The 23961-nt window shown below is 36.1% G+C and overlaps 1 protein-coding gene across 1 annotated transcript; it reads right to left on the bottom strand.

Annotated features, from left to right (window-relative positions):
- Nucleotides 1–2216: 2216 nt before the first annotated feature.
- On the bottom strand, nt 2217–22913 carry LOC144649816 (mdm2-binding protein-like). Its single transcript, XM_078509410.1, has 27 exons — nt 22799–22913; nt 20747–20866; nt 20092–20174; nt 18995–19092; nt 17740–17807; nt 16779–16836; nt 16152–16241; nt 15018–15144; nt 14146–14231; nt 13597–13719; nt 13196–13265; nt 12630–12738; nt 11831–12022; nt 11393–11491; nt 11021–11111; nt 10589–10665; nt 10019–10085; nt 8918–8976; nt 8363–8451; nt 7775–7820; nt 7228–7291; nt 6620–6871; nt 6218–6297; nt 4760–4824; nt 3891–4004; nt 2986–3051; nt 2217–2266 (listed from the first exon to the last, which is right to left on the bottom strand). The coding sequence occupies exons 1-27, from the start codon at nt 22854–22856 to the stop codon at nt 2219–2221; spliced, it is 2499 nt and encodes an 832-aa protein (XP_078365536.1). The 5' UTR covers nt 22857–22913; the 3' UTR covers nt 2217–2218.
- Between the last annotated feature and the right edge of the window lie 1048 nt (nt 22914–23961).

The following is a 23961-nucleotide window of genomic DNA, read 5'->3' as shown; positions in this document are numbered from 1 at the left end:
CAAAGCTTTTACATTTACACTTTATCATTCATAAAAACTGTAAACTGTATACGCGTATGTTGCAAATAAATACGCCTTTTATAGCGGATCGTCCGCGCGCGGCGAGCGGAGCATCCATAAGTAAGCAAATGGTAGTCCGTCAAGCCGAGAGGTTTTGGGGGTCGCATAAGCCCGTACGCACAGATTAGGCCTGGGGACGAGGTTGCCCGCCCGTGGCTAAAGAAAAATAAGGAAATTACTAACAGCAAATAAAGCTCGCAGGGCAAGACAAAATGTACACAAGGGGTAAGATTACTCATGATCAGCGACACTTAACAGCAAAACGTCTGAGAGGTTTATTATCCAACTGCTCTATTTTGTTTGTCCTTTTGCATGTGTGAGTGTACCGAAACCTTGTTTGCGGTTGAATCTAAGGCTGTCATCATCAAGAATACAGTAAATAATTGTGTTAAAACGAAGCGAACCACTGCATGGATCATGTCCGCTGAAGAAAGAGATAGGACCCTGATATGTACTAAATTGCTGAGCCTGATTCAAAAATGTCATATGTTCTTACTTTCTGAACGCAGTTTCGATAGATTCCGTGTCGGCAAGGTTTAGATCTTTCCGTAAATACTTTGCCGCTTTCAGTCGCTTTAATATGTAGTACATTTAAGTTTAGTAACATAGAAATCTCTAACTGAAATTTCGTGCGACTGTGTAGCGAATGGCGCCAGATGGAAGATAATTCTTTCCATACGTTTCGGGGTTACTGCCCCTTCTTCAGTGGAAAAAGTGAAATGCCATCTAATGGAAATCCGCACGTGCGCGTAATCAAAGTATTTGAAAATTTACAAATTAAAACGTACGCCACGAGCTTATGCTTACATGTCAGCTCATTTTTTTTGTTCCCCTGAGTTCTTTTTATTTTACTATGGATTTACTGATTATCTATTGCCGTAAATTGATTTTCTTTGGCCTTATAAAGTTGATTTGTAATCCCGTACAGTGATGTTCTGTCAGATGAGAGTTTATTTCTTATTGCTGTGAGTTTATTCCGACTTTCAGCCGCAAATTTTCTCGGCAGAAGAAATTCATACAGTATAAGTGACGTTTTTCGAAGTGCTGCTGAAGCGACGACAAAGCAGAAAGCTCGAACAAAATTAGTTTATTTAAACTTAACTTGTTCCGAAAATCATGTTTACCCCATCTAGCTCGAGCGCGGTGTGAATACAAACTGACTCATATTTTTTTAAAAGTAGGCAAACAATTTTTTGTTTTGTTTTAGTGAAGCTTACTTTTACACTGAATAGAGATGATTTAGTGTACGTTAAAACTTGTTTAAACTGTGCACACGATAGGGAATAAAAATGACCACCGCGATTTATCCCAGACAAGTTTTAAATTTGCGTATGTGTTGTCCAAATATATCGACGTCTGTTTTGTATAAAGCAAAACGATAAGAGGATCGCTTTTTTGTTTTCTTTTCTTAGAGAGAAGAGAGTTAACTCTTTTTTTTAGGCCACGAGTTGTTCGACCTCGAGATTATTTTTGTTGTACCGTAAGACGATTCATTTTACATGTAACCATGATCGATTTAAATTTGTCTTGCACCTAAGGCCAGCATATACATTAAAGCTCTGACCGCATATTTATCAGAAAAGAAACATTGTAAACTCCAGTGAAAAAATTAAATAAATGGGGAGCTGCGCTTTTAGGTTTGCCTAAATCTATATATTACACTGATTTACTTTGACAGTTGATCTTTAAGGCCTCGTCCACAGTGACCTGGGAAAATTTGAAAACGGAGAAATTTGAAAACGCCGCGTAAAATGTTTTCCGTCCACATTAACCCGGGTAAATTTGAAAACAATACCCACTTTGGAGAGCATTTTTAAAAAGCTCCGTTTCGGGTCAGTGTGGACGGGGCGTAAGATAAATTAATTTAATTTTGTTGACAAATGATTTTTCCGTGAGCCGAAATTAAAGGCACCCATATTTTTAAAGTTTTAGACTTTTTATAAGCGTTTTTAGGGTTTTCGTGTGCTTAGAATTATGGGCAAATGTACCAGTCGTCATCTTTTTGCGTACCGTGGATTCTGCTCGTACAGTTTTTCTGTTAGATAGGTATTTTCGTTTGTTATTCGAAGTTATTTAAGCGTTGCCAACGATTTTTCCTTTTTTTGCTTTACAATGTCGTATTGTAATACTGATCATTTTGCAGCGCTTTTTCTTTAGGTCATGTCTTCTGTGCTGCTGATTTTCTTTTCGTCTCAAAGTCGATCACCTAAAAAAATAAAATAAATAAATAAAATAAATATAGTGGTCATGCACTTAGCTTCATATCTCAACGAGATAGCTAGTTTACAGGCATGCCACTGAAACAGAGGAAACAAATAATTTATAAATAAAAAATAATCGCGTAAGTCAAACTATGATCCATCTGCTTCTGTGTTTCTGGGTAAATCACATTTGTAGGGCAGTCAAATGAAGTTACTAGAAACCTATATTATGCAAAGCCAAGTCAGAGTTGCCACAGGTAAATATGGCCAGAGAAAAATAAAATGCTTGAAGGTCAGGGAATTTTATTTCGATTCCAGGAAAATTGACATTTGGAAGAAAAGTCAGGGAAAATTTAAATTATAACATCTCTGATGTAATACTATGGAATGCTGGAAATAACATTTCAGGTAAATGCGATCTCCGCGATGTTTTTCTTTTGGAAGTTGAGGCTGGAGGTCGCTACCATACATAACATTTTGTATTTATTTGGTCAAGGAAATTTTATTTTTTTATCAGAAAAAAGTCAACATTTGAAAACTGGTGTCTGTGGCAACCATACAAGTGTAGCACGCTGGGTTAAATGTACAGAAAGTGGAAGCAGTTTTCACACAATAATCTACTTGAAATCTGGCGATTTCATCCTACTCGCACACTTCCCTCCAGGGTTTAAATATATAGCAAACAGTTATAATCGACCATTTCTAATTAATATTTTAAAATTACCTGTTGAACGTTACTCTTTGCCAATCTTTTCATTTCTTCGTTTAAACCATGAGAAGAGCGAAGATCCTGAAAAACATTTGCAACAAAACTTGAAAACTGCAGTAATGTCTTATTGTTTCTTGAATGCGAAATTACATTCTCTAAGAATGGCGGGCGAGCCAAAGTTAAGGGACCCAATATTTCCAAGGAGAAAATGATGGTGAGGTTCAAAATGACGTCAAGGAATAGGTTTTTTATTGTCTTATAACGGTGGGTTTAGTGTAAAACGTCTAACCAATGTTTTGTCACAATTCGAACTCGCTAAACAATCAACAGCAGTTTAGAATACAGTCAACTCTCTCTTAACGGACATCTCTATAAGACGGACACCTGGTGATGGTCCCTGTCGTTTTTCAGTCATTTTACTGTAACCAAACTCCCTATAAGACGGACACCTCTCTAAGACGGACAACGGACACTTTGAAATCATTAACGGACATTTGAGAAGTGTTTTTATTATATTTAATTAGTGGAAATACTTCCAAACTTCGTATCAACCTAAAGCAAATTTTGTCAGCGCCCTAAGGATACATGTATACCAAGCTTACTAACCAAAAACAATGACACTTTAGCGGAGTACTTCTCTGCTTATGTGTATGGACACTAAAGAGGTCGTTTTCTACTTACAGTATTACAGTTTGCAGTAACTCTCAAATACGGTCCTTTTATTATTTTAGTCTTGTTGCAGTTAGCAAAGGTTTGTTGCATTGTGCAAAGGTTTAGCTTTATTATCTCGGAATTACTGGTATCATGTTACCTCGACTCTACAAGGCGGACAGCTGCGGCCGGTCCGGAGGGTGTCCGTCTTAGAGAGAGTGGACTGCATTGATTTGGGCGATACCAACAGAGGGGGCAGTAAGACTTACCTTAAGGAAACTTTTACACAGAGAGTACAATCTTTCAGTGCATGATTTGTAGAATGGATGATCTTGGTCAATTCCATTGTCTTCGAGCGTTTTCTGAACAACTTGGCGGAGACGCTGAAACATAACCAACATGCAATGTGTGAAACATTATTTTCATTTCCTTACCACCCCCCTGCTAAAACTAATAGTCAGTCCCACCAGGTTTCAAAGTAAAAAAAAATCCTGCTTTATGAAAATCAATAGCGTCCTTACGGCCTTACGTTGATAACTGGACACCCTTCATATTAAAACTAAATTAGAACAGCAACTAGTAAATGGAAAGTAACTACTGGAAGACCAAGTTGTTTGTGTTTATAGTGGGCTTAGCCAAATTTAGGCATGACCATCAAATTCGATGAACTATAACCTCTTAAAACAGTGAAGGAACATTTCAATAACACAGCAAATACAAAAGAAGGTACGGATGGCCAAAATTGACGAAGATTGAAACGGATTGTTATATGCGTTTTTGAAATATTGTTGGGCTGAACAGTTTTCAAGTTAATCTAGTTTCCTTGCAACTTTAAATTTAAACGCAGAGGAGACACATTTGGTTGCAATGAAGCTATGGATTTGTCATTTAGAGACATAGAAGCAATTTCTTTGCAAACATCAGTTTCATAGCGGGTATTTGGCAAAACTTTATGAAATATACTTAACTCAGCTGTGACACAGCCCCTTTAAGCCGAAGACATTCTCAAGAAGAAACGGGAGTAATTAATAAAGGAGGCATAACTTATCCCCAGTCTCCAGTTGTAGGAGGTGTGCACGATTGAGGTCTGGGACTTTGATATCTGTGGTAAGTTCATCCTGTTGTCTGCAGTACTTACTCTCTTGTGTCTCTCTGAACGAGTTTCTTTGTTCTTATCGTCATTTGCCTCGCTTACTGTACTTTCTATATGAAAAAGAAGTAGTGGCCAATAAGCAACGTAAACAAAGTTAGCTATAATTTAGAAGAGGACTTTTCAAAGAGAATATTTCGATATAAATTATATTTTTTCTGTTGTATTGCAAATAATCAAGTAAGTAACATTAGACTGTAAGTTATTTAAATTAAACTTAAAGTTTTGCAGGTAACGTGTTGTGTTGTTAATTAATAATGTAAAGTGCTGTAAGTAGTGTTAAAAGTATTGTAAGTAATGTTCGTATTGTGAGACAAGTTAGTATTGATAGTAATGTTAGTATTGTAAATAACGTTAATATTGCAAGTAACGCCAGTACTGTAAGTAACGTTAGTATTGTAACTGTCGTTAATATTGTGAGTAAATGTTAGTATTGCAAATAACGTTAATATTGCAAGTAACGCCGGTACTGTAAGTAACGTTAGTATTGTAACTGTCGTTAATATTGTGAGTAAATGTTAGTATTGCAAATAACGTTAATATTGCAAGTAACGCCGGTACTGTAAGTAACGTTAGTATTGTAACTGTCGTTAATATTGTGAGTAAATGTTAGTATTGCAAATAACGTTAATATTGCAAGTAACGCCAGTACTGTAAGTAACGTTAGTATTGTAACTGTCGTTAATATTGTGAGTAAATGTTAGTATTGCAAATAACGTTAATATTGCAAGTAACGCCAGTAATGTAATTAAGTAACGTTAGTATTGTAACTGTCGTTTATAGTGTGAGTAAATGTTAGTATTGCAAATAGAAAAAACCTAAAGTAAACAAAGTCCCTCCTTAACTAGTAGTCACTCTGTTCTATTGGAAATCTGCAAATATGATTGGTTCTCCCTCTGGTTTCTGTTTTATGACTAGGAAGACCTATGCTCACGTGTTTTGCTTGGAAGGAAAAGGTTTAATTGATTTCTCAACTACAATCATTTGCAGCGTCTACAAACTAAAACAATTAGATCACTCACCCTTGTTTTCGATGGGTTGTAGTCAGTTTGGCTGAGCCTTGCTCATTAAAATTCATTACCCTTAGGATTACAATATATAATTACTTCCGAAGTTTGAAGGGGACCAAATTACTTATCAGTAACCAAAAGCTCTGGACATAAAAATACTTCAGATACTTAACGATTGGCTGCAGTTGTTTAATTTAGTTGATTGAAAACTCTTGAAATTATCACGAGATTAAGCGTTTAAGGAGTGACAAATAATCTCCAAAATCCTAGGAGTGCATAGCAGGGATGAGAGAGATTGGACTGGGAAGTTGCATGGACGAGTTTTCAAGGCCATTTTTTTCCATTCCTTTTTTCTGCATGCGCGTAAAATTTCTCACTGTGAAATAATATTTTCAAAGTAAACTTGTTCACCATAACCTTGATTAACAACACAAACCTTTCACTTCTAGCTCTTCTCGCTTTCTTTTTGCAGCAGTGGCTGGCTTTGTTGCCACTGGTGATTTCCTCTTTATCGTCCTTAAGAAAAAAAAAACACAAAATATTTTGACTCAATGTTCCATACTTTATACAAACTAAGTTTTGTATTCGTCAAGGTGAAGCAATCAAGAAAATCAGCAAAAATGTTTTTAATCTGAGTGATTATAAAGTTGAAAGATAATAAATGACCTTTTCGTTACTAAAATTGGCAAGGTACACCGCATTAGAACTTGGTATGATCGCCTTATTACGGCTTGGCAGGGCTTGCTTTTTCTCGTAACGACTCGAATCAACTTGTTACGCACTCGATACTACTTTCTAACATCTATAACCTCATTTCACGGGACGCCCATGATCTTACCTTCCTATCAAAGTAGTTGCTTTCCTTCCCTTTCCCGCAGTCCTTGTTTTGGTTAAAGGTACGCTGAGCTTCATTAAACTTTGTTTCTTGTCACTTTTCGCCGATTTTGTCGCAGTTCGTTTTGGGCGGGTTTCCTGTGGTTTGTGGTCTCTTTGCACGCAAGATGACAACGTTTCAAGCTTTACATGTGAATACTGAATATTTGCTAGTTGCGAATCTTTAGAAATAGCTTCACGAGCTTCAAGGCAGTATCTGACAAAATACATGAAGAAAACATCAATGGGTCAGACCTGAACATTAAGCATAAAATGTGTTGTGTGAAAAGCATAGTTAAGGGAATATAATTGTACAAACTCTAAACACAAACATAAAATTACTGTTTAGAATTTTACCAAAATGTCTTACACATTTACTTACATTTAATTTTAATTGTCATGCAATGTAAACACGAAACTCTGACACACAAATGTCAGGGCAACCTGGTTAATTGATTGATGGATTACCAGTAATCGATCGATTGCTTGATTAACTAGAAAAATTTAAAAGAATGTGGTTTTTGTCATAAATATAAAAGTAAACACCCAACATGATAAAAGAAAAAACTGTACTCAATGCCGTGGTACGCTGCTGTAAGGGCCTCTGGGTAACATTTTTCTTTGACATCATCGGCAACTAGACAAGTACAAATATGATTTTGTTAATAAAATGTGGGTCCACGGAAAGTATGGCATCCTAGAGCAATTGTAAGCAGCGTTTTGCAAGATTTGAGTTGTTCTTTTATTATAGCTTAACGTAATGTGATATGATGTAGCTTAACTACCGAATACTCGTAAATCAGGTGGTTCATTTTTAAATTAAAAAAAGAGTTATAACAAAAAAACAATCTTTATTGTGTAAATCCATACGTCACACTCGCAGCGTGGTTTACAGTGGGGCCCATAATTAATATACAAGAAATGTAAAGAAAAACTATGGAAAATAACAAAAATTAAAAACTTATACATATTAAGCCTAACAGATAAGAACAAAAAAGGAGACTATATTTGAACTTCAACTTAAATTTATTTCGGCTTTAGATAGGCTACTTCACGAAGAATTTATGAAGAATAACTCGGTAAAAGATAAAAAAAGTTGCCAAGCAAAAGACAAGCTTACTTCTTCCTGTGCATATTTGGATGTGTTTGTCACATAAACTTTCCTCCTACAAATAAATTTGACACAAAGCTATTTAACAAAAATCACCTTTATTTAAAACCAAATGAAAACACTAAAAGTAAGCAAGACAATATTGGCAGTGCATCACATAAATTTAAAATGTATTTTTATCGACTATACCGTATTCGGCCCCCAATTTATTATTTAAACCGCCCCCCCCAGGAACGCGCAAAAAAAAAAAAAAATTAAAAAAAAAAAAAAAACCCCCCCCCCAACAACCCACCAGATAATTGTTAAATAACTCGATTAAGCAGGCTCTCATTCCAGATAGTGCCCCCTTTCTAATAAGCACCTACCTTTGAATGTTTCTTGTTTCTAAGTGGCCCTATTCTAAAACTGAAAGGGCCCTGTTACGTAAGTGGCCCTCTAAACTGACAAATTGAGACTTTTCATGGTTAATCTATCTTTTTAATTTTGCTTTTTAGATTCCAACGATTCCTCGAAATGCATCCATATAGCTTTTATCCACAAGAAGCCATCATGTGTAAGTTACATAGAACTATTGATATTCCTTTTTACCCATCTTACCCTGGGTTCAACAGGCACAAGATCACTTCTGGCAGGCGTTCCATCCATGCTAAACTTCTCCAAGATATCTTGAATACTCAGCGATGATACTTCAGAACAAAAAAAGAAAAAAACACTTTTACTTTCTAAGTTGGAAAATAGTTGTAAGGTAAAGTCATGGTTCAAGCTTTACTCATTGGCCCATCAGGCCGGATGGAGCTCATCTCTGGTGTCCTTACCAAAACACGAACATGAGTATTTTTACTCCCCCTAAATGCAATGCCACTGATACACAAAGGCACAGAGAAGACTGTTGCCTGTAATGACCGCATTCAAGAGTCAAGCGCACTTAATAATAAGACAGGGTGTGTGGCACTTGCATATAAAATGGTTACACACATCTTTGTCAGTACAGCTTGCTTAAAAAACCTTAACACGTGTGACCATGGGTTTACCTAAAAAAAATTAAATACACTTTTGAATTAATTGTCGCGAAGTTGGTTGCATTGAGCTAAAGGAATCACATTTAGCAAGCTGACAAGCTAAGGACAAGAGCAAACTAGAGAAATGTCTTACCTGATGTTATCAACGGAAAAGGATTCGTTATGTCCTCCTCGGAAGTAGCTTTTCCTCTACTAAACAAAATTAATGGATCAAAAAATATTAATACGCCGGCAATGATTTCAACCAGTAATTTGCATAACCATGTTGAGTCAGGGAAACAAGTGCCAGTTAATGTCGACATCTCTTCTTCGAAAAGTGACTGACCCAGCAGTTTTCATCCCAGAAGTTGTAAGTAACATGACATAATTGTTCCCATGACTGCTTTTGGGGTACGCGTGAGCTCTCGAGTTGGTGTTTGATTGAATGATATAATTTGGAACTTCTTTGAGTGCTTCAACAAAGATTTGATTAAACTGGCACTTATTCTAGACCATCTCTGTTAGTAAACTAACACATGTTAGAATTTGAACATTATTTTGCACACTATTTTACAAAAGGTAAAAGTGCAAGAAGTAAGTTTGACTTGAATCCAATGGCATGGTCAAACATGTTCATTACTTTTTACCCAACAATGTTGCCATGAAGCTAGATCAAAGCAAACTCAAACAGCATCTTGAGCGCCTGGACATGTGAAGTTCAATAAATATTATAATTATAAAACACTAAACCATACGTTTAAGAAAGATGCATAGAAATTGGCAGTTTTTTTCCTCACAACAAAGCTGGCTGAGGTACAGGGGTCGTACTCTTTTTTACAAACAGTTTTCCAGGACTTTTCCAGAACTAATTGATATTTCCAGGACGCCAAAATTTACATTAATCTTTTCACTCCCAAGATCTCAATTTTATTTCTCCTTTGTACTGTCTGCCATACATGTCTTATTATGTTAGTTCTGCGAATTCTTGTGTTACTTGAGTTTAACAGATTTCTAGAACTTTCCAGGACCGATTGCTTTTTTTAGGACTTTCAAGTGCTGGAAAGTGCCACAATAAAACTCCAGGCCTTTCGAGGGTTTTCCAGGACCCGTACGAACCCTGGAGGTAACGAATCCATCTTAGTAATCATTGTTATAATGAGGAACACATAGACATGAGACCAAACTACTTGTCTACTCTTTGCAGTTTTTTTTTTTTGCGAGTTATATCAGATACAGACATTAATTTTTTACTTACGTTGCATAAGGATCATTCTTTATAAGCCACGCTCTCTCAGGCCATTCACTTGGAGACAACGATAACGCTGTAAATTACCACAAAATGCACGTTATTAAACTTATTATAATAAATTGCATTCCACATGGAAAATTGCTGGATTATCAGACATTCCCAGATATCAATAAAAACAGTGATCAACTAAAACAAATCATCACAACAGGTCCCCTTTGTCAATCAAAGAGGTCTATGACAAGACTACTGGTGAATGTGTTAGTTACTGTATATTTGAATCAGGAGTTCCTTTGAACAGTATAGTGGGAGCGCTGGGGAAAGTTACACAAAAAAAACATACACGTACACGTTTTACATATTCATTATTATTAAAAAAAATATATTTTCTTTTTTTTTAGGTATGCACCTGCGTTCATGTTTGAGCATACATGAAGCTACGCCTCTGCAAAGGTTAGTGAAATAAAATGGAAAGTGTTTTCCTCCTAGTGAGATAAAAGCCTTTTTCTATTTTTCACAGCTTCTTCTTTTCCTTTTTTTGGGTGTCGATCTATTTTTGTTTAATCTGTGAGCGTTTACCTAATGTGTCTTGAAGTAAATCCTCTCTTTTAACATTATTGAGTTGATGTTCTTTCCTATCACGAATCAACTGTTGTCTGCAAAAAAAACAATGAACAGTACTTTAGTTCTTGTTGATTTGGTCACTTTGTAGACTATGTTTACAGGTTTCTATAGTGTAGCTGTATGACTATTACGTCGTACTATTTCCTTTTAAAAAATGAAAACACGGTAACCAGTTACATTCTGTAAACGCAAAGCATTTTTCATTTCATTTCATGTTCCTGGATGCAGCCGCACATATTTGCATCCCCACATAGCAGCACAGACCCAAGTACACGTACAAGATGCTCTTCAGTGGCACATTAGACACATGAAAGGAACAAAAGGAAATAAAAGAGGCCAAGACTTTGGGATTGTACACTTGTTGGTGTTAGTACATGTATCAGTCACCTTTTCTCTTTCAGCAACTTCCATTTTGCTGAAATCATTTCCTCCACTTTGTCAGAAGGAGAATGAGCTGAAAATATGTCGTCTGGATTTTCTGAAAAGAAAAAAAATCCATCAGACATTACTGTATAATTCATATCTTGTTGATGTTAAGGGAGCTATCTCACTCGATTGGGATTGCCTGCTATGACCCACCAAAAATAGTGCTCTTTATGCCATAAAATAAATCCTATATTGGAGAAGTATGTTGAGTCAAGATACATGTATGTGTTAGCCTTATTCATTTGTTTGCATGTTTATGGACCAAGGCGCAGCTCCTTACACATGGTCAATATCACATATATCAGAACCTCATCAGTGTTATCAGAAACTCACTCAGCTCCTGCTGAAGCTTGCACAGCAAGACCTCGGTTAAATTCTGCTCTGTTTCCAAGAAACTATCTGTCAGGTCTGGAAATTGTAAGGGTCCTCCCACTACAAGAGATGAATAAACCATAGTAAGATACTTAATCAAAAAGCTGGCGACTTTGAACCCCCGCCATAGATTTTTTTAAACTTTGCAAAAAGTTTATTTCAACGAGCTGATCATTACTCAATAATAAAAAATGGGGCCATCAACTTTGTTGTTGAGTTATTAGGCACGCCCTTTAAGTTAACAGTAAAGCCGTTGCTCTGATTACCAATAATGCCACACATAATTAACAAAAACTGGTCACTTGTCTAATAAGTTAACCATAGCACTAACCAATAAAGAAAGATAAATCAGTGATGGGTCTTAAAAAAAAAAAAAGTTCCAGTTAACATGTTGCCCACCTTCTTGATCATTTGAAATAAGAAATGAATTATGGATTAATGACAACTCTTGTTGAATCCAGCCATTAAGTTGTTCAGGTGACCTTAAAACGAAGAGACTCAGTTCTTTTTCAGTACTCCCACATATGAGACACACTCGTCTGCAGCACTCCAGGTCTTCAGGTCCATCTTTGGATTCTGTTTTTTTGGTTGCTGAAATTATTCCAGAACACTTACTGAAATCAGTTGTAACCCAAGAAAACATAACTGATTTCTTTCCTTAGAAACAAGATGCCCAAAATTAGACACCAACACTTCCATTCTGATGATGCAGCTCTACAGAGATCTGTGTCATGCTTAGGATAAGTTGTTGAACACTTTTGAAGTTTCATGCAAGTAACAACTACCGGTAATCTGAGATGTTTGTATACACCATTTTAATAAGTCAAGGGGCCATTTTGAATTTTTATTTTTTTCTCAAGCGTCATTTATAAAATTTAATATTCAATGCACTCGGCCTAGTACAATAGTAGATACTTTATTTATACGTCAAGGCACAAATGAAATTTCATAAGATATTTGGGAAAAGTTAAAATTCAAAATGGTGTATACATATGGATCTCTGTTAAGCTAAATCACAGTTATAAACATATCAATATCATCATTTTAACTTTTTAAGTTAAATCGCACACATCTTTAGTGTGGAAAAACTACTGAGCAGGCAAGTTTGACTTGTCATTTACATTTTAGGATTCACTGAACCACTACCGGTAAAATACCCCAGAACACAAAAAAAAATACAAAATGTTATGGAACTTACTTGTATGATCTTCAGATTTGACAAAATTGAACCAAGCTTCTTTATTCTTTCTTTTCAAAAAGTGTTTGGATGGTGTAACAACTTGTAAACTTCCAATCAAGGCAATGTCCTTTGAAGAGAAAAACACATTTTAAAACATCTATTACATACAGTGTATACCTTTTACCACATTCAAAGAACTGCAATCCATGCAAAATCATTTCTCAACGTCAACAGTTTTCTCAACGTCAACAGTTCAGAAAAAGCATGTGATTGTGGCACACATTGTCTAAATTATAGCTAAATATTAGACACTCTCAGCTGGTTATTTTATCAAGCAATTTGGGACAACTAAAAACAAATTTAGCTAGCAGCAGTCCTGAACTCAGGACCACCAGACAACGGGACCAGGGCCTTTATGTCCCCAAGTAAGAGGAGAAAACAACTTATCTTCAATTCCACTACACCTTCAGGACCTTGTTCAGGATCACAAAATGAAAATTAACAGCAGAATACCTATCTACTGAAAAACACATAAAGGGCAACACTAAGTCACAATTTGATAACTTGTATGCAGTGACACTCACCTTATGCTTTTCCAGAGAAAGCCATTCAATGAATCTTGCTGAAAGTTTTGTGAAAGAGCACTCCACGCTACTGAGTATCGGTTACAAAGACATCAGTCAAGGAACGTTTATCACGTTTATTTTGTTGCAAGCAACTCATATAACACATATTTTGCGTAATAATATAAAGCAAAGACTTTTTTTAATTACTATTATTTTTGTAGTTCCATAAATTATACATACCTCCCACATGGAAGGGATTTTTCCTAAGAGCCTCCCCCCCCCTCCCCCCTCTGGAAATTCCATTTAATAAGCTTCATTTCCTTAAATGAAAACCTTGCAACTCTTAAATAATAATAACAATCCTCATCATCACCATCATCATCATCATCATCATCGCAAGTATCTACTGCAAAGGATACAGCCCAAATTTCACTGGCAGAAACATGTGGAAAGGAACAGTGCTCTTTTGAACTTTGCAGAGGATAGTTATTTCAGGTGCAATGCAGAAACTGCTGCCAATATCAGCGGAACGTTTCTTTTTTCTAGAAATGAACAAAAGACATGAATATCAATGCTCAAACAGTGAATCGATGAAAACAAATTGCAAAATACACTGCAACCTGTATGTTAACAAATTGATTCAAAGAATGTATTCAAGTCCAGGGCTGTCCTTTGTCTACAAGGTTTTGCATCTGGCCACAAATTGAAATTACAGAGGGCTGCTATTACTAAAACAGTCTTCAGCAATTCCACCTTACAACTTTAAATTATTTCCACTCTATTAACATTTGATACCCATTTCATTCTCATAAAGAAATACGTACAAAGATGATTCACGTGAATTAAAGACAGTTTACAGTGTTTTGAACTAGTCACAGGGAAACAGATTATTGACAAAAAACGACCTTGAAAAATGAAAATTGTCTCATAAAAATAGTATGCAACAAAGGCAATTACAAATCACTCACCTTTTTTGATGAAGTTTTGTGCCAATGTTTGTCTTGCTCCTTTCACAACATAAACTGAATCTTGGTAGTTCAGTTCGTGATTGACCCTAAAATAGCAAGGACAACAGATAGTAAAAGGGCCATGACATAAAATAAAAACATAGAAAAATACTTGTACTATAATTAAAAGATTGAGACTGCACGGACAGTTACTTAAAGTTTCACGCCGGGCGTCATCAGACTGTGCCGTTATAGTGAGAAAATTTAAATACATTCATGGAGGGCGGTTTGAGCGTCCTCTTTTGATTGGCTGCATAAAACTTATTTTCGTGCCTGCACTTGGTGATTATTCGATCTCTTTTGGGAGAGTAGATCTGTCAGCAGATAGATGCGAGCTTCTCTGTCAGACACAAATTGCAGCGAGCGGGTTTCCCCTGTAGGCTTGCTCGCGTGACAATGCCACTTGATTGGAAATCGGTGTTTTTGTCTCTTTGGTCCCAGTGTACTTTGTAGGACAGTGTCGTGGGAATGTTTACGATGCTTGAGGCCTTGTGGTTGTTATTCTAGTTTTGAGCTGTGCTCCTCATGCCTATGACCTTCGTTCGCCGGTGTGGTGAATAAATACATAATTACATTTTAATTCCTCATAGAGATCTGAATTATCACCAAGTGCAGGCACGAAAACAAGTTTTATGCAGCAATCAAAGCGGATCGCTCAACCGCCCTCCATGAATGTAGTTTAAATTTTCTTTCATGCTATACGGCACAGTCTGTGTCGCCGGCGCTGCTGTCCGGGTCTCATCTTTTAATTTAGTTCCCCTCTGCATGTCATCGGCACTCGAACCATTTACATTTTTCTTTGAAAAATACTTGTAAATATGAAAAGAAAATACCTCACAGAAGACCAACGACCCTCGCCACACAGCAGATGGATTCAATAAATTTGTAGTTGCATCATTGTTATTGAGTTGTCTGACTGAAAAGTTCAGACCTTTCTGCCAGGACTTGATAAAGGAACTCCTTCAACAACAACAGTACAGAATGTCATTTTAATTTAATAATGAAAATATTCTTCAGAACAGCTGCCTGCGTGTATACCAATTATATCTCGCCTAATACATTAATATTTACAGTGTATTCAAAGCACAATATGCATTTAAAAAAATTTCAACTCGTAAAGCATTGCACTGATCAAATTACATTGCCATTTTCTTTGCTCTGTAAAAAGATGGCTGTTTGTTTGAGTGCCCAGTAAAATAATTATTTCGAAGCCTCAGGCAACGATCAATCCAGAAAAAAAGGTAATAAACTTATGCAGACTATCTAGTGGAAGATATTTTTAAGGGTTCTGAAGTGTTAAGTTACTTTGCCAAGGCAGCTGAACATGCCAATGGTGATGCTACAGTATGTCTTAAGGTGATTCTCTAGTATTGCATTGCTCATCCTTACTACGCAGAATTCTACGCATAACTAGCATGCACATACAAATTAAATGGCTCCTTTTTTATGCGGCTTGGCTTGCGAGAGAGATAAGTCATTGTTTTCTCGTAAACAAGTATGGTGACAGTCTATGGTTTTGTCTCTTAGTTCGAGAGTAGCGATTAAATACTTTTCATAAAATGACTACAGATCAATTTCTAGGGCAGAATAATACATTAATCACCGAAAACATGTACTTTGCCAGTACTCGCAAAGGAATTATGTGGAATATACAAGGTCTTCCTGCTACCAAACGAATATGGTGAACCCCTTTTTTATTTTTAAATTTAAGTCCTTTTTAGGTAAACAACAAACCGGCAAAGTTTGGTTGGAAATCTATGAGCAGTTCTATTTCACATGAATTACCTTAACTGGTGGTGCCAATGATCACAGAGAATAAATCAGAGTTTAAAGTGTTTGTGCTCAGTTGTACTTGGATAAAGATCCTATTACTGTGAAAACTTGGCCTCAGCCTCAGGAAGAGATCCAAAGGCCCACTTAAAATGTACAGTTTTAAACAATGTGCACAGCAAGAAAATATAACTTGCCTGTCAAAGCTATTGCTGCAGAGAACAGTGATGCTAGCATTATGCCATTGCTGTAGACGTTTTAATGCTCCAAACAGGTGCAAATGGGACCTATATGTAAATCATACAGTTATATTAATGAAATAAATGTACATAATTTTCAATAAATAACTCCTAAAGGGGTACAGGGGTTCTAAACTCCCCATTTGTTGTACTGTTTGACACTAGTTTCTGCCTCTTTCCCTCTTTCTATCACGGTTCCTGCCTCACCCTGCCAACCTATTGCAGAATGTTATGCAGTTTTGCAAAAGTTTTTCTCGATTTCTTTCTGTTTCCGCCACCTAAGGAAACCCATGTCAGCTTCTCTTCAAACCTCTCTTCTCCCAGCTTCCATCATCCCTCCTGACCACGTCTCTTTAGCTCCTGTGCCCTGTCCCCCTGCACTTGTAGTGTTTATTTAAACTGGCCAGCAAAATGGCTACTCTAAGTTGGGTCCGTTTTCTAGGTGGTTTTAGTAGCAAATCAACTTTTTGTAGTATAGTTAATTTGTATTAAACCAGGTGTAAAAATAAATTACAATCCCCAAGTCATTTCTTAAGAGAAAAAACATGTTTAGTATTAATTTCGTCTTAGTAAGTTAAGAAGTACCTGATTGGTATATCAGTTTTCCCACAAATGAACCAGACAACATCAATGGGAACTCCACCTAAGGAAACAAAATAACAACCTGGCCAAATATTAATTAAAACATTAACTGAAAACATTAAAACAGTTGGCTGAAAATTCGCCATTATTATCCAATTATCCAAATTAATTATTTTTTATTATTTGGGCCTTTAGGTAGAAACTTCTCCCAGTTTTTTAATCATTCACTGACTAATACTGTAGCATTTGTACTTTTTCTTCAACCTCTTGTACCTCCCTCACTCCCTGTCCAAAAATGAATGCAGGTTACTGACAACCTGAACCTACTGAGAGTGAAAGTTAAGTGTCTTGGTCAAGGGGGCAAAGCAAACAAACACTAAAAGGATTCTACAAGAGGTCTGATAAGGTTAAATCTATTCTGAAAATGTGCACAGAGAGTTACAACAGCGCTCGACACTAACGCTAGTACACTAGACCAGGACTTTATGCTGGGCTAGTAAAAGTACACTGCCTCAATAGACTAGTTAGTTCCTGGAAAAATACCACAACCCTTTTACTTAGGAAGTTTTTCTCCTAGAAACTTTCATCAGGATCTAGTTTCCATAGCTTGAACCAGAGAGCTTGAGATCCATATCATATCGTACAGGTTATTGTATGATCGACTCGCAAACCTGACGCCATCTTGTATGAGGCCCTCCGTACCTGCTTCCGATTTTTTGGGGGAAGTGTGGGGTAGTGACTTGTCCTTATGAGCTAGTGATTTTTTTTACTTACTAGCCCAGTGCCTACAGTGTAGAACCCAAAAAAGTAAGTGCCAAGCACTTCATAAACAATACCTCTGCAGTAATATGGGATTTATTTGTGACACCGAATGAAATCAACTATTTCCTTTTTTAAATCATTGATTGAAGAGTTTATATCATTCATGCACCACAGAACTTTTGTACAGTAGACCTACATGTACCTTGGTCTGGTAAATCATCTGCAAGTTGGTGTAGTCTTTCAGAAACATCAATGTTACTGTCCAAACTACTTTGGATAAGAAAAAAACAAACAAAAGTAAATGAAAATATACACTTACATGTATGGGTAACAAAAAGAAACAAAGGTCTATTTAAGAAGTAAATAAAACTACATGTATAGGAAGTGTTACAAAAGATATTGTTTCTGATCAATAGTTGTCAACCATATTATGCAATTGGTACACTCAGACTTGTAGGCCTTTGAGACAGCTGTGTCCTTTGCTACATATCATTCCCGCTAGTAAATAATGCTTGAAACATGGTGGCAGCAATACACCTCTTTGGCTACGTATGTAAATTGCCCATTTCAGATCATGCGATGTTCTCCAGAGAATTGTTCTTTTTTTTTGTCTATCTGGAAATTATTCATCTGATTCATTTTAACGTGAATTTGTTTGACTTTGAAAGAGATAGTCCTCAAGGGTAACATCAAGTGGTAGACCTGAAATGGGACAACCAACAAACAAAGCAAAAGAGGTCTATTAGTTTTATTTCATTTGAACCAATCCCTGATGTAAACAGTAGTTACAGATCGCAACAGAAACCACAGAGGAATGTCTGGTGGAGGCTCTTCAGCAAGCACTTAATAGCAATTTTTTTCCTTTTTTTATTTTTAAAAAAAAGAGAAATAAAATAAATTTTTTTATTTTTTTTTTTAAAATAAAAAAAAAAAAATTTTGGAAAATTATTAAATTTATAAAAAAAAAAAAAAAAAAAACCCTTTTCTATAGAGAAAAAAACGGCGCGCCCAAAAATATCACATAAAAAAAACGGACACGTAGTCTAATTGTTAAATTGTCAAGAGATGTCACACCAGCTCCAAAAATGGCAGCTGCAGCAAATACCGCAGTTAATCACTGACAATACTTGTTTGTCGAAAAACATATCAGAGAGTTGGAAAACTTCCAAGAACTGTGCAAAATTTGCGACGGTTAACACTACTGGCCACACAGCCTATAGAATATAAAGACGCATCATTCTTTCGCTGTTTGGTCTACAATATTTTGCATGTGCACAATGGCTTCTCTTTTGCAACAGAAATAGTTTTGGGAAAAGAAAAAAAAAGATCGGCAACTGAAGATAAATGAAACATACAAAAGATTTATGTTCAACTTTTTCAACATTTTCAATACCTGTACAAGAACAAAGGTCTGTAGATACATGTACATAGAGAAAAATTAATAAAATATGTCTCACCCAAATTCATCTGGATTATTATCTTCATGATTATCTGGCTTTTCGAGTAAACTCAACAGTTCCTTGAGATGCTCTCCTCTATGCCACTTTGAATACAACTACGACAAAAATACAACAGATATAAGAATGAAGAATCATTTGTAAATACTAAGTTAATAATAGCCTGTCAACATGAATGGCAAATACTAGCTGGAAACTAAAACCTGAAAATGTTATACTAAGTGCAACACTTACATGTAACATGCACTTGCAATGTGCAACACTGAATTGCAGGTGTGGGACTTAACCAACGATCAAACTTGTTCTGTGTGTACAGTATGAACTGTTCTGTATGTACTTTTAATCCCTATATACTTAACAACTTTACATAATTAAAAATTTTGATCTTGTTAATTTATTGCTTGTCATACTAGTCAAAGTAGATAGTAATTTTTTTTCCGGTCCTTTGGGGAGTCAGGGTTTGTTTTTTTTTTTTTTTTTTTTTTTTTTAAATGTTAAAATTAGGTTAGAAAAATTAAAATTTTTTTTTTCTTTTTCGGAATTTTTTTTAAATAAAAAAAAAAAAAATAAAAAACAAAATTTTTTTCATTTTTTTTTTTTTTTTAGGATATATAGGGTAATAAAAAAAAAAAAAAAAAAAATTTTTCCGAAATTTATTTTTTTTAATAAAAAAAAATATTTTTGTGAGACACACAAAAAAACAGGAGGAGAATGCGCAGTACGGACTGGAAATCATCATTAACTCTGTAGCATGCAACAATTTTACAAATCCACAGCAGAAAATGTTTAGTGTAGATCAATCCCACAGCTTGCTTAGCTTACGATTCTTCGCATGACATAAAAACATCCCAGGATTTTGAAGTTGTTTAAAAACCCCTTGACAAATTTGAAATCAATTAATTTTTGTACATGAGCAGCATTAAAACAAATTTTAAAAAGCAATCTACATGTACATGTTTGTTGGCCCTCATGAGCTAAAAATCACTCTGCACTTAATGTGTGCCTTTATAGCTCAATTAATATTTGCGAGCAATACACTGGTACACCAGACTGCCTGTTAACAATCTGATATCAATCTCAACTAACATTACATGTACCTCAAATTTTTCTGAAAAAGGCTTATCTTCAACAAGAGTAAAATAGATGGAAGGTGTAACATTCTTCATTTCTAAAAGAGGATCTGGTTGAAAAGAAGAAATGAAACAAAAATGCAACAATATTGTACAAGCAAGTGAGATAAATGATAAAAAGATTATGAAATAAAAAGATAAGAAAAAAGAAAAATGATAGAATTGAACCTACAGTTAAGTCAACATTGCACCATTTTCAAGTTCAAACATTGTAAACATACAACAAGTTGAAAACATGCTGTTTACTAATAATAATAATAATAATAATAATAATAATAATAATAATAATAATAATAATAATAATCATTTGTATAGCGCCATTTCCATACGTTCAAAGGTGCTTGACAATGTTAAAAAGTAAAATATTCATTTTACTGCCTTTCCTTTTCTCTGTGGCCTTTCCATGGAACTTTATGGTACTTTTCAAGGACCTGAACCAAATAAAGATCTATTCGAGACTACTGCTAAAATCTAAGACCTTTAGGCTTTTCCAAGATTGTACCAACCATGCCTAGCACTGAGTTTGCCGAGACTCATGGTGGCTAGGCATTTAAACTGAGGTTACGTGACAAACATCCTGCATACTAACAGGATGCTCCCAGTATTAATACTGACCACTCACCGGACAAAAGGTTAGTACTTTCAAGGTCTCTGGGAGAGTTTTCACTTTCATCAGACAATGCAAGAAGATCTTTAACCAAACTCTGAAGAGCAGGAATCACATCTTTGGGGCACTGACAATCTGTGAGCACAGAGAGGAATCAAACTGTCATCTCACAACAAAAAAAAACATCACAAACATCCTTCAAAGGCAGAAATTTTCTTTATGTTTTTAAGTTTATGCAGTTTGTGATAATGGTAAATAAATGCCTTTGGGGGGGGGGGGAGTGTTGCTAGAAATAACTGTAAATAATTTTCACGTTATCCCCAGTTGAACACAACTAAACAAAACAAGAAGCTTGAAGCAGCTTACTGACCGGGCGGATTTATATTGTATATAGCTAGTTCTGCTCCATAAAATTAACGAGGAATACGGAACAGAGAATAAAAACCTTCGGTCTGAAAACAGTCAACTCAGGAATGATAATGCAGAACATGTTGCAAGCTTTAAAGATGAGTTCAAAAGTCTGCATGAGAAATGGCAATCATCACAGAACAAAGTAAGACTGATGGTGATAAAAAGTGTCTCCACAGGAGAAAAAAAAAACATGCACACACAATACAAAGACCCTGATGAAGAAACGTTGACCAGTGAATAGAATGAACCATGAAAGATGAATCCTAAATGCTTACTGGAAAATGGGAAAAATTGATCCCTGTCTGAATGACAGACTCAAGATTATGGTACAAAAGGTTGTGCAAATTTCAAAAAGTCATTTGCACTTGTTGTTTATATGCATCCTAACTGGGCACGTAATTCATGTTGCATCCCCATGCCATGCCATGCATTGAGCATGTGCGCTGAGGGAAAATTTTGAACACATAATTTATAAGGGTGGGTAGCCGTTAAGTTAAACTTACACTTTGCTTGCAGTTTGCTCTCTTTAATGGTTGGGGGAGGGTTTTTTTTTTGGCTTTGCACTTGCCTGGTTTACTGTACATGGAAGTTGCCCACATGTGTTGACATGCGAAGTCAGAGACAAAAATTTCTTCGATAGCCAGGATAAATCATGTAAAAGCCTACATTTGAAATAAAATTAATATGTTGTTTTCAGAATGGACATTCTCAGGGTTTGTCTAAACTCCACGAAACTGCAAGCACTTTCTTTCATCTTGAAGCACTGTTTGAACAAAAATTTCTTTATAGCGAAAAGTCATGTCAGTAGAAATGTAATTAAAAATGTAAATGTATTGCATGAAGTTTGAATGCAAATAAAACATGTACAATGTATACCGAACACGACTTGTGACTTTTTGATAAAATAGAATAGTGTCACGCAACAAGGTATTGAAAGTCCAAAGCTTAATTAACACTGTATAATTTTCGAGACATACTGTCTTGGCTTTTAATATCATGCAATTAATACATCAGTTAAAGAAATTCCTCATTAAGGGAGTAGCTCTTTATTTGGTTATTCCATTGACTTTGACCAGTGCTTTCACATCCAATAATAAAAGACAGTACACAGACAGAAATAATGGCGGGGGATGCGTAGCAAAAACTATTAATTTATAGTTGTCATTTTAGTGTGTGCAAGTTTATAAAGCCTAGTTCTAGTACTGAGACGATCGCAGGCGATCGAAGCGATCGGGGGTTCTCATATGATCGTCTGATATAAGCTAAGACAATCATTTTAGTCCTGGATCCAACACAATGGCAACCTTCAATAACAGAGCAAAACTCGTGGCTTCCTATCTTCTCAGTTATTGCTGTACCTGTTTTATGACGAAGAAGAAAAAAGAGAAGCTAGAATTCGAAGGATAGAACAAGGGCGACACAAGCGATCGTGATCGCCCCAATCGCCGTAGACATTATAATCGTCCGATCGCAAGAAAACATTTTGAAATAACAGAGGCCATGGAAACGATTGGGGCGATTACATGACAACCAGCCTTCGAAGGCGATCGCCTTCGAACGCGACCAGTTCGTAAACGAACTCAAGCCGAAACCAGATGCAAAATGTAAAATGGCAAACAAAGGCCGTAAATAGCAATATTTTTCGAAGCAACTTACCTTCTTGCTCTGCACTTCTATCGCCATGAACCACAAGAAACATAAAAAACCTATCCATATTTTCGCGAACTGAGAGGAGCTGTTGAACAAGTTTGCTCTCTCCTGCTTGCGCATTTCGCGGGCTTTTCTTTACACTACCGCTGACCAGACAAGTGATCCTTCGTATGGCATTCGCGATTTCGCGGGATCGCGAAAGTCTCGAGCAATCAAAGCCTTGAACTAAACTATTCAGAGAACTGATTTCCGATATCCCAATTTTTTTTTTACAACGAATTCAAACTGCTTAACCATTTTTAACATCTTAAGTTTGCGAGGTGGAAATTATAGAAATATTTAGATTAAAGACGTCGTCATTTTTTTTTGCCCATTTCGGGCATATAATCCATGTTAGCTACCATACAGTCACCCGAATATAACTACCCAGATATTCCATTAATAATAATATTAAAAATTTGAATTCCTTCCAGTTCAAGAGAGACCCGCCTCAGTCTCCACAACTGCCCCTGGAGAAATCATCAATGGAAGTCATTCATCAACCAAAGCTCTTAATGGGATCATTGACATAGACGTTGAACCTTATGTGGATTTTTATAAGGAAACTGATCACTATACTTTTAGACATAATGATAAGTTAACAGTAAAGATGAGATATGCAAGAACGAACGTCCTTAAATATTCTTCTTTTCATAGAGTAGTTAGGCTCGATTTCCGCCGCCTTCTCGAGTCCGGTCTTTTCCCGAAAAGCGGCTGGAAATCGAGCCTATAGAGTAGTGGGAGCATGGAATTCGCTTCCTCTTTTCATTCGTGAGGCAACAAGTGTGAACTCTTTTAAAGCATTAGTTAGAAAGTTTTTTATGGATCAGCAAAATTTGTAATATGGGGTCTTTGACTCTTTTGCAGTTCATCCTTTGGCCTTGTTTTTTTTTTAGCCTTAGCCTTAGCCATAAATTGTAATAAATAAATAAACCTTGCAGATTGTGGGAGACCAAATGAATTCCGTGAAGTGTCCGTATTAGAGAGCAGGGACAGCGGAGCATTTTTCCAACTGGGGGGGGGGGGACAATTTACTTGAAGTGGGGGGCTTTAGAGACTCCTCTCAAAAAAGTCTGGTTTTTTTTGGAAATACTGGGGCGGAGGGGGGGAGGGGGGAGGGTTATTGCATT

This window comes from Oculina patagonica, chromosome 4 (assembly GCF_052425735.1).
Source record: "Oculina patagonica isolate OP01 chromosome 4, crgOcupat, whole genome shotgun sequence".
In the NCBI taxonomy this organism is placed as follows: Eukaryota; Metazoa; Cnidaria; class Anthozoa; order Scleractinia; family Oculinidae; genus Oculina; species Oculina patagonica.
This window is presented reverse-complemented; position numbering and strand designations above follow the sequence as displayed.